We start from the raw sequence: 12,034 nt of genomic DNA on the forward strand, positions 1-12,034 counted from the left end.
AAACTGGCACGCACAGGCCCATGGCAGATTGGAGCCGAGTAGGGCCGGGTGCAGCGGGGGTTAGCAGGGCTTGCAACTCTGGACTTGCCAGTGCATAACGACAGCGCCACACCAGGTATGCGAGCTTCTGATTGAAGACTTCTGCCACACGGAACACTGCAATGCGCTCCAGCAGGTCGCGGGCAGACGACCACGGAGGGCGGCCAAAGACAGCACGAGCCCCGCTGTTCTGCAGGACCTGTAGACGGTCGAGGTACCTTCTTTGCAGTGAGCTGACTAATGCGTCTTCGGTAGAGTGGCCACGCCTGAACGCAAACTGGGTTGTTGGTAACGATGCTGTTATGTCCAGGAAGGTGATGAGCTTCTTCTGAACCAACTTCTCTAGCAGCTTGGAGAGTATGGGTAGAAGGGATACAGGGCGGAAGTTAGTTGGCAGCGATGGATCACCAGATTTATGCAGTGGGATGACATTAGCTAGCTTGAACGCGGAGGGCACATGTCCGCACGACAGCGAGGCATTGAACAGGCTAGTGACAGACGGCGCAGGTCACTCATGATGAGGTCGAGGAGGGCATTTCCACGAGTAGGCTCCGTCACATGCTGCTGGAGGTGATGTAGTGCGCAGAGGTGTTGTAATAAATAATAATAATAATAATAATAATAATAATAATAATAAATAATAATAGCAATGAAAAGTATGAATGCCGCAGACATCACCACGCAACATGACAATTTGTTCAAGGTTTGGTTTTGTGTGTTTCCAAAATCGATTTTCACGTTCCGATCTCCACGTAGATTATTTATAAAAAAAAATAAAAATAAAAAAATTTCACGGTTCGCGTGAGACTCGGCCAAAGGCCCAGTTTTCCGCATCCGCAGGAACGCCACCACCCTCTTGGATCAAGGCGCAGATGCAGCTCCTAAGCGGTGGGAGGTGAGTAGATCAGACCCACCACAAAGTGGTCAAAGACCGAAATCCCATTCACTGCATCCATGTTTCCCTCGTGCCAGGCCACGAGTTCCCAATTAACTGTGGGTCGCAGCACGGCTGGAAAAAATCCTTCCGCTTCCAAGCAGGACTTGAACCTGGTACCCTCTGTTTCTCAATCATGGTCTTAGACCATCCCACTATGCCTGCCTGCATAATAATAATAATAATAATAATAATAATTTGAAACTCGGATGTTGAGCCATAAATAAATGTAAAAGAGAAAAGGACATATGGATACGAGTTAAGAGTAACTCTCCATCACTGTAACATGATACTATATACAGTCAGAAAGTGCAATAACTAGGCACAAAACTGACAGAGTACTGAGACATTCGACGTCCTGACACCTAACTTCAACACATCTCCGTAGCGCTAACCGACAGCCTTCCAACTTGGAAGGTTCAAGGTTATGGAAAGACCAAAGAGGGGAAGGCAAGCGCAACGAAAACGAGCAAAAGCTACAGTCCCAACGGAACAAAGAATGTCGATTGTTACTGGACGATGACGAGACCAGTACGATATTTGACAAAGCGGTCTAACTACAATTCGAAGCAGCAAAGCAGCACACCACCCAACTTGGGTGGGTCATAAATATCAAAGATAAGTAAAGAAAGGGAAGCTTTGCGAAAACGAATTATATTTCAGAATGCTCTGTCTCCATATCAACGTGTTTGGCCTAGTTTCCTAGCATGTGACAGCTTTTTTGTAGTGAATAATTTATGTTTTATTTTGTTTTTGTGCGTTTTCATGCGCATGCTTGTATAAAATAGCCCGTGTTACCCTTCAGCCAGTTGGCCTTTTTTCTAGCTCGCTTGAAGTAAGTAATAGTTACTCGCTTGTGGTGCAATCCCTTGCTTTAGTTCTTTCTTGTTAGGCGGTTTTTCGAACTCGAGGTAGTGTTTCTAACCTATTTCGGTGTGTGTGATTCTTGTAGATCGCCTCCTGTTTGCTTATCTGCTGAACGCCTGCATTCCATTCTCATCATGGATCATGTCACTGATAACGCGTCTGATGCTGCTGGTCAGCCATCGCAGACACAATTGATGACGGAGATGATCTCCCGGCTTGGGAAGGTGACGCAGGTGGTGGAGCATATTGGATCAAATATGTCTGACATTGCGGAGAGAGTGTCTGCTCTGGAAGCGGCTCGACCAATGTCCAACCCGGCACGAAGTGCCTCGTTTTCCGTTCTGGCGCCAAGCGCCTCATCAATCCCGGGTAAAACCCGCAATGCTGACGTTCCGTCAGACTACGAGTCCGAGGAGGAGATGGAGGACTCAAATGTGTTGGACAAGTCTGGCACAGACTTCAAGGTGTCTTCGGAAACCTTGGAGTTTTTTCAAGAGCATTTTACTGCTTCCACCTCGAACGAAGTTCGACGCCAATGGCGTAGTCGTTTCGGGCGTCCACGGATTGACGTGGCTACCCCGCCGTTGATGGACAAGATGATTAAATCTCGTCTTCACCCTGCGACGAAGTCGCGTGACAAGGCCCTGTCTAAGCAACAGGCCTTGCTCCTTGACGCTGTGGGTCCTTTGACTCACGTGCTTGAAGAGGCACAAAAGGATACCCTGACCGCGGGGGAGGCCGTTGAGGCATGCAAGACTGCTCTGGCCTTTATCGGCAACGCCAATATGTACCTGAACAGAGACAGGCGAAGAAATGCAATCATGTGCATGAATCGGGATCTCGCCGACATGGCTGAGGATGATCCCATCTACAAGGCGTCTGCCCCTCAGTTGTTCGGAGAGGGCTTCTCCAAGAGAGCCAAAGAACGGAACGAGGAGATCAAGTGTCTCTCTCAAGCCTCCAGCTCCACTCGTGGCAAGTCTTCACCTGGCTTGTCTTTTCGTGGAGGCCGAACCGGTGCCCCTCGGGGAGGCCACTCGAGTCGGGGCAACTTCAACAACACCAGCCGTTTTCGACCCTACAACGGTCACGGCAATCAGTTCCGGTTCGGCGGCAACCGGAAACCACTCAACCAGAGCGACAGGAGCCGCGAGCCCAGCAAGTGAGCTCAGAGAATGCATCGCCTTTACCCCTTCCTCTAAAGGAAATAAAAGTTGCTCAACCTTATCCAATGTCCTCTGTTGTGAGTGCTCTGAAACAAATGTGTGTCAAAGACATGACGGAGACTGTTGTGTTTCAACGACCCCAAGTTGCGGGGAGAGTAGCAATGTTTGCAGAGAATTGGAAGGCAATAAGCTCAGACCAGTGGGTCTTGAACTGTATTCAAGGGTACAGGATTCAGTGGTTGCAGAGACCTTTTCAGGCTCACCCTCCACGAGAGATTGTGTTTCGAGAGGAAGAGAGAACAAAAATCTCTTCCGAGGTAATCTCGATGATCAACAAAGGGGCAATTTCAGAAGTTTCAATGCCCACAATAATGGGAGCGGAGCCCCCCAGTTTCATCTCTCAACTCTTTGCAGTCCCAAAGAAGGACGGAGCCATCAGGCCAATAATAAACCTCAAAGCCTTGAATCAATTCATAGAACCAGTCCATTTCAAAATGGAGGGAATTCACATGCTGAAAGACCTGCTTCGTCAGGGAGACTTCATGACAAAAGTCGATCTGAAGGATGCCTACTTCACGATCCCAATGGATTTGAACGATCGAAACTGTCTACGCTTTGTGTGGCAGAACAAACTCTACCAGTTCAATTGTCTGCCTTTCGGTCTGTCGTCAGCTCCGTGGGTCTTTACCAAGACCTCCAGAGCAGTAGTAGTCGTTCTGAGATCCTTCGGTCTGAGATTGATAATCTACATAGACGACATCTTGATCATGGCAGACAGCCAAAGCAAAGCAATCGACCACACGGGCGGTCTGATTTTCCTTCTGCAAAATCTGGGATTCGTGGTGAACTTCCCGAAGTCGCAACTCACTCCCAGCAAGGAAGTAGAGTTTCTTGGTTTCACGATAAACTCAGAAACCATGACAATGAAACTCCCAGGCGAGAAATTGAAGAAAACTCGTGCAGAGGCAAGAAAGTTACATCAGGAGCCTCATCAATCAGCGATTGTGGTTTCTCGCCTTTTGGGCAAACTGAACCATGCAGCACAAGCAGTGCCGCAAGCTCCTCTGTTTCACAGAAACCTTCAAAACTGTCTCCAAGCCTCCTTGGAGGAGGGCCGTCAGGACTACAATCATCCGTGTCCGCTGACAAGAGAAGCTCTGAACGAGCTATCTTGGTGGATAAATCACCTATCAGAATGGAACGGTCGGAACCTTTTGTCTCCCAGACCAGACCTGGTGATAGAAACAGACGCGTCGACAATTGGTTGGGGTGCGGTGTGTCAGGGCAACCGCACGGGTGGACCTTGGACACACTTGAAAAGAGAGATGCACATCAATTGTCTCGAACTGCTGGCAGCATTTCTGGCTGTGAAAACCTTTGCGAAATCTCGCAAAAATGTTACAATACTCCTGAGAATGGACAACACAACAGCATTGACGTACATCAACAAGTACGGGGGAACCGTGTCAGCGACCCTGAACCATCTAACACGAGATCTGTGGTCATGGTGCATGGAAAGGCAGATAGTTCTGCAGGCGACCCACCTGGCAGGATCCAAGAATGTAGTCGCGGACGAGGAATCGCGGACGATGAAAGACAGATCAGACTGGATGCTTCATCCAAGAGTTTTTCAAGTAATCAACAAGATCATGGGCCCCCTGGACGTGGACCTGTTTGCATCTCGGCTGACTCACCAGCTTCCGCTATTTGCCAGCTGGCGGCCAGACCCCATGGCAATGGAAACGAATGCATTTTCTCTGGATTGGACCAGATATCACGGATATGCGAATCCGCCATGGAACCTGATCGGCAGAACCGTAGCCAAGGTCAAGGAGCAAGAAGCGCAGGTGATACTGGTTGCCCCGGTGTGGCCCAGTCAGCCATGGTACCCGCTTCTGCTGGAGCTGTTAATAGCAGAGCCACTCCTCCTACCGGAGATGGACAACCTCATCCAACCCACACACAGTGTGAACAGACCCGACATAAACCCCCGTCTAGCCGCGTGGAACATCTGCGGAAAAAGTTCACGAGCAATGAAGTTTCAACAGAGGCTTCAGACCTCCTCATCGCATCGTGGAGAGAGAAGTCTAGTAAGACGTATGATTCCTTGTTTAACAAATGGAGTAGCTGGTGTTCTGAACGGGACTCAGATCCCTTTTCAAGTGATGTCTCTGTCATAATCAACTTTCTGGCGTCTCTTTTCAAAGACGGCTACCAGTATAGATCTATCAATAACTACCGCTCTGCAATCTCATCTGCCCATGATAAAATTGATGGCTATGATGCTGGACAGCATCCCCTGGTCATAAGACTCCTAAAGGGAGTTTTCCACCAAAGACCCCCACAGCCCAGATATAGTACCACTTGGGATGTTGCCCAGGTGTTGTCATATATTGTATCTTTGGGCAATAACAATGACTTATCACTGAGCAGTCTTGCTCACAAAACTGTCATGCTACTTGCGTTAACTCGACCATCCCGGTCGGTTGATTTAGCAAATCTTGATATTAAATTTCAACATTTCTCTCCAGAAGGCGTAACCTTTCAAACAGGTGCCCTCGCAAAACAGTCTCGACAATCGAGACCTCTGACTGAATTCTTCTTTGCTAAATTTCCGGATGAGGCTAAACTCTGCCCGGTCACAACCTTGATGGAATACGAACAAAGAACCAAGCCTCACCGCTCGGGTGAGACTCGCGTATTCCTTGCGACCATTCGGCCTCACAAGGCGGTGACCTCCTCTACGGTCGCACGGTGGCTTAAATCCTGCCTCTCACAAGCAGGTATTGATACATCTATCTTCAAGGCACAATCCACAAGGGGTGCATCTGCCTCGGCCGCTGCCGACTCCGGCGTCACAACAAATGAAATCCTGAAAGCAGCTGATTGGAGTAGAGAGTCTGTCTTCCAGAAATTTTACTATAAGCCTCAACATGATATCTCATTTGCCAATGCGGTCCTATCCCGCCAAAAGACGCTGTCAACCACTGACAGTAAAGCTACAAAATCACGTTGATATGGAGACAGAGCATTCTGAAATATAATTGCAGAATGGCTCAGACCACGCAGTGGTTGCCAGCTATTCTGGATTATATGAAGAATGCGATGTCGAACATATCAACGTCCCACCCGTGCCCGCCCTTATGTTCTCCAACGCTCGCAATACAAAAGGCCAACTGGCTGAAGGGTAACACGGGCTATTTTATACAAGCATGCGCATGAAAACGCACAAAAACAAAATAAAACATAAATTATTCACTACAAAAAAGCTGTCACATGCTAGGAAACTAGGCCAAACACGTTGATATGTTCGACATCGCATTCTTCATATAATCCAGACTAGCTGGCAACCACTGCGTGGTCTGAGCCATTCTGCAATTGTACAAGCCGAAAGCCAAACTCCTACAGTACTCCTCATGCATGACATTGTGATGGACTAGTTGACTACAAAACAAGTTGTTTCACACGACGTACGTTTCGCCGTATGGTTCGTGACGGCTCATCAGGTGTGCAATTTGAAACTCGGATGTTGAGCCATAAATAAATGTAAAAGAGAAAAGGACATATGGATACGAGTTAAGAGTAACTCTCCATCACTGTAACATGATACTATATACAGTCAGCTTTGTCAAATATCGTACTGGTCTCGTCATCGTCCAGTAACAATCGACATTCTTTGTTCCGTTGGGACTGTAGCTTTTGCTCGTTTTCGTTGCGCTTGCCTTCTCCTCTTTGGTCTTTCCATAACCTTGAACCTTCCAAGTTGGAAGGCTGTCGGTTAGCGCTACGGAGATGTGTTGAAGTTAGGTGTCAGGACGTCGAATGTCTCAGTACTCTGTCAGTTTTGTGCCTAGTTATTGCACTTTCTGACTGTATATAGTATCATGTTACAGTGATGGAGAGTTACTCTTAACTCGTATCCATATGTCCTTTTCTCTTTTACATTTATTTATGGCTCAACCTCCGATTTTCAAATTGCACACCTGATGAGCCGTCACGAACCATACGGCGAAACGTACGTCGTGTGAAACAACTTGGTCAACTAGTCCATCACAATGTCATGCATGAGGAGTACTGTAGGAGTTTGGCTTTCGGCTTGTACAATTCGTTTTCGCAAAGCTTCCCTTTCTTTACTTATCTTTGATATTTATGACCCACCCAAGTTGGGTGGTGTGCTGCTTTGCTGCTTCGAATTGTAGTTAGACCGCTTTGTCAAATATCGTACTGGTCTCGTCATCGTCCAGTAACAATCGACATTCTTTGTTCCGTTGGGACTGTAGCTTTTGCTCGTTTTCGTTGCGCTTGCCTTCCCCTCTTTGGTCTTTCCATAACCTTGAACCTTCCAAGTTGGAAGGCTGTCGGTTAGCGCTACGGAGATGTGTTGAAGTTAGGTGTCAGGACGTCGAATGTCTCAGTACTCTGTCAGTTTTGTGCCTAGTTATTGCACTTTCTGACTGTATATAGTATCATGTTACAGTGATGGAGAGTTACTCTTAACTCGTATCCATATGTCCTTTTCTCTTTTACATTTATTTATGGCTCAACATCCGAGTTTCAAATTGCACACCTGATGAGCCGTCACGAACCATACGGCGAAACGTACGTCGTGTGAAACAACTTGTTTTGTAGTCAACTAGTCCATCACAATGTCATGCATGAGGAGTACTGTAGGAGTTTGGCTTTCGGCTTGTACAATTCGTTTTCGCAAAGCTTCCCTTTCTTTACTTATCTTTGATATTTATGACCCACCCAAGTTGGGTGGTGTGCTGCTTTGCTGCTTCGAATTGTAGTTAGACCGCTTTGTCAAATATCGTACTGGTCTCGTCATCGTCCAGTAACAATCGACATTCTTTGTTCCGTTGGGACTGTAGCTTTTGCTCGTTTTCGTTGCGCTTGCCTTCCCCTCTTTGGTCTTTCCATAACCTTGAACCTTCCAAGTTGGAAGGCTGTCGGTTAGCGCTACGGAGATGTGTTGAAGTTAGGTGTCAGGACGTCGAATGTCTCAGTACTCTGTCAGTTTTGTGCCTAGTTATTGCACTTTCTGACTGTATATAGTATCATGTTACAGTGATGGAGAGTTACTCTTAACTCGTATCCATATGTCCTTTTCTCTTTTACATTTATTTATGGCTCAACATCCGAGTTTCAAATTGCACACCTGATGAGCCGTCACGAACCATACGGCGAAACGTACGTCGTGTGAAACAACTTGTTTTGTAGTCAACTAGTCCATCACAATGTCATGCATGAGGAGTACTGTAGGAGTTTGGCTTTCGGCTTGTACAATTCGTTTTCGCAAAGCTTCCCTTTCTTTACTTATCTTTGATATTTATGACCCACCCAAGTTGGGTGGTGTGCTGCTTTGCTGCTTCGAATTGTAGTTAGACCGCTTTGTCAAATATCGTACTGGTCTCGTCATCGTCCAGTAACAATCGACATTCTTTGTTCCGTTGGGACTGTAGCTTTTGCTCGTTTTCGTTGCGCTTGCCTTCCCCTCTTTGGTCTTTCCATAACCTTGAACCTTCCAAGTTGGAAGGCTGTCGGTTAGCGCTACGGAGATGTGTTGAAGTTAGGTGTCAGGACGTCGAATGTCTCAGTACTCTGTCAGTTTTGTGCCTAGTTATTGCACTTTCTGACTGCATATAGTATCATGTTACAGTGATGGAGAGTTACTCTTAACTCGTATCCATATGTCCTTTTCTCCTTTACAATAATAATAATAATAATAATAATAATAATAATAATGTGGAAGAGAAAAAGACATATGGATACGAGTTAAGAGTAACTCTCCATCACTGTAACATGATACTATATACAGTCAGAAAGTGCAATAACTACACAAAACTGACAGAGTACTGAAACATTCATTGTCAGTTTTGTGCCTAGTTATTGCACTTTCTGACTGTATATAGTATCATGTTACAGTGATGGAGAGTTACTCTTAACTCGTATCCATATGTCTTTTTTCTCTTCCACATTTATTTATGGCTCAACATCCGAGTTTCAAATTGCACACCTGATGAGCCGTCACGAACCATACGGCGAAACGTACGTCGTGTGAAACAACTTGTTTTGTAGTCAACTAGTCCATCACAATGTCATGCATGAGGAGTACTGTAGGAGTTTGGCTTTCGGCTTGTACAATTCGTTCTCGCAAAGCTTCCCTTTATTTACTTATCTTTGATATTTATGACCCACCCAAGTTGGGTGGTGTGCTGCTTTGCTGCTTCGAATTGTAGTTAGACCGCTTTGTCAAATATCGTACTGGTCTCGTCATCGTCCAGTAACAATCGACATTCTTTGTTCCGTTGGGACTGTAGCTTTTGCTCGTTTTCGTTGCGCTTGCCTTCCCCTCTTTGGTCTTTCCATAACCTTGAACCTTCCAAGTTGGAAGGCTGTCGGTTAGCGCTACGGAGATTGATGTATATGGATTCCCCCATGCCATATATCGCAGTCGGTGTGGCCAAACGAGATTCGCCACCGCAGGAGCATTGCTGTGGAACAGTTTGCCTAGAGAGGTGCGCACCGTATCCAGATTGCAAGATTTTAAGCTAGCCTGCCTTCCTTATGTATGCCTGAAATAGGTTGTGTTTCGTCAGGTTTTGACATGTTCCTTTCTTCTCAGTATTCTCGCTCGCATAGTACTCCACTTCTATGATAATATTGCCTATGCTGTTGCTCATTAGGATTTTGGCAAATTCTATCCTTCGCTTTCATATAACTGGGCCAGGAACCCGTTTGAACTTGCGAAGTAAAATAAAATCAATCAATCAATCAATCATATTTGACCTGTAGTTCATGTACTCCCGTACTAGATTTGTACCACAGTTGTATGACCTCGCACCATAACGGCATGCTTGCTTGGCTTGGGAGATACTTCCGTGCTTCATGTGTTTTGCCTCTTCAGTTGTGTTTTCCTTCTCTTCAGATTTGTTTTATAATAAATGTCTTCTTGCTATCTGTAGACATATCATGGCGCAGTGAACTGTTCGTTCCTTGTAGAACTCACCTGTGTGTTTAGTTTCTCGTGCTTTGTGTTTGCACCTCGTTGTGTTGCGCACTGGCCGATTTTTTTGTAGTTTGTTCGTGATACTAGCATTTGCGTAGGTTGCGACCACGATGTCCGACTCAGACCCTGCTCCTGACATTGTTGCCCTGACCGCGATGTTGGCGGCACAAATGAAGTCCTCAGAGGAGAGGGAACGTAAAATGGCTGACCTGTTCCAACAAACTATACAACGACTGACACAACCAACACAACAACCCGTGCAACCCAGCACCACATCACCAGCTCCAAAGCCTGTCTCTGCGGAGCGACCGATTTTACTGTCGTCCTCGACATTAGCCGACTTCACGGCATGGCAGGAAATGTGGCGAGACTATTATGAGTGCCAGCACCTGTCAGCCCAGAGCCGTGAGACCAGAGTATCCTCGCTGCGGCAAGCTCTTGATGAGGAGCTACGCAGATTTCTCCGCGAGGGTATAATCGTGACTCCACCGAATCCCGATGCGGACGATGTGATTTCTGCAGTCAAGGAATATTTGCGACGGCAGCGCAACCCACTCCTGGATCGTATCGCATTTTACGACAGGTGTCAGTCGAAAGGCGAGTCTTTCGATTGTTTTTACACTTCGTTGAAAGAATTACACACTAGCTGTGATTTTCCGGACGTTGTTTTGTGCTCACAATGTTCAGCACACACATGTAGTACCTGTCGCACAAGCCTGACACGTGTGCGTGCTGACACCCTGCGTGACAGGATTGTCATTGGAATTGGTGACGACGCTACCCGGCACAAGCTATTGTCTGCCAAGGACTTGACCCTGAACGATGCAGTCACAATTTGCCGGGCGGAGGAAGCGGCTACCACGACGAGCAGCAGTATCCCGTCCACCAGCCAGCTCAATGCTGTGCGGCGGTCCGCGTACCAACGCAGTAAGCAACAATCCCGACAGGGACAGCCTGGCAGCAAGATGTCTGCACCTGTATTGCCATCTGCATCCGCTCCCTCTTCAGGAAGCGACACACACAAGAAGTGCCCCAATTGCGGCCGGAGCCCGCACACAAAGTCTAGTTGCCCTGCCAGCGGCAAGAAATGTAATGGCTGTGGCAAGACTGGTCACTTTCTCGCTATGTGTAGGTCGTCATATCAGAGATGTGTTGAAGCTAGGTGTCAGGACGTCGAATGTTTCAGTACTCTGTCAGTTTTGTGCCTAGTTATTGCACTTTCTGACTGTATATAGTATCATGTTACAGTGATGGAGAGTTACTCTTAACTCGTATCCATATGTCTTTTTTCTCTTCCACATTTATTTATGGCTCAACATCCGAGTTTCAAATAATAATAATAATAATAAGTATGTATGCGAAGTGTATCGGGGGATGCATGCAGGGCGCGATAGTGCGGGTTCGAATCCCAGGCTATGTCCAAGGAGTCGTAAAATACCTATTTTACGACTCCCTAGTTATGTCTAAAAAAAGGAATTTTTTAAAGAATTTATAACATCAGAACTAAATATTGCGGCAGAGCTCTCGGCCATATTTTCAATTCATTGTACTACCAACTCATCACAACCACGCGCTCTTCAGCCGAACCATTCAGACACCAGCAAGGACACTTCCGTTGAGAGATAATATTGTTCCACGCCTCTAGACAGCCGTTTCGCTCCCTGTCGGAGCTCATCAGTAGAGGATGATAATGATGATAACCAGAAATGGCGCAAGTGCGCGCTTTCCACATATAACAATGGCATATGCAAGCTGCTAAAATGGTAAAGTGTGAGAACAGCGATAAATATTCATAGTACGCGCTCATTGGTGGAGAAACACACCACACAGGCGACGAAAATCTTACGCGGAATACTGATGCCAATGGAAAGTATATGTATGTTGTTTATTATTATGATGTTGCAATGTCCATGTATGCAGGCGGGGCGAGACTCACCGCCGAGATCCCCCAACGCGACAGGCTCGGTTGCCGTTCAGGATTCACACCGACCTGTCCGCCCGTCAACAGGATACTAACAG

General features: G+C 46.7%; 1 protein-coding gene across 1 annotated transcript; it reads left to right on the top strand.

The window, feature by feature from the left end:
* Positions 1–3,500: 3,500 nt before the first annotated feature.
* On the top strand, positions 3,501–5,186 carry LOC135824378 (uncharacterized). The gene has a single exon (XM_065337110.1). The coding sequence runs from the start codon at positions 3,501–3,503 to the stop codon at positions 5,184–5,186; it is 1,686 nt and encodes a 561-aa protein (XP_065193182.1).
* The last annotated feature ends 6,848 nt before the right edge of the window (positions 5,187–12,034 follow it).

Source organism: Sycon ciliatum, chromosome 9 (genome assembly GCF_964019385.1).
Source record: "Sycon ciliatum chromosome 9, ocSycCili1.1, whole genome shotgun sequence".
Lineage (NCBI taxonomy): Eukaryota > Metazoa > Porifera > Calcarea > Leucosolenida > Sycettidae > Sycon > Sycon ciliatum.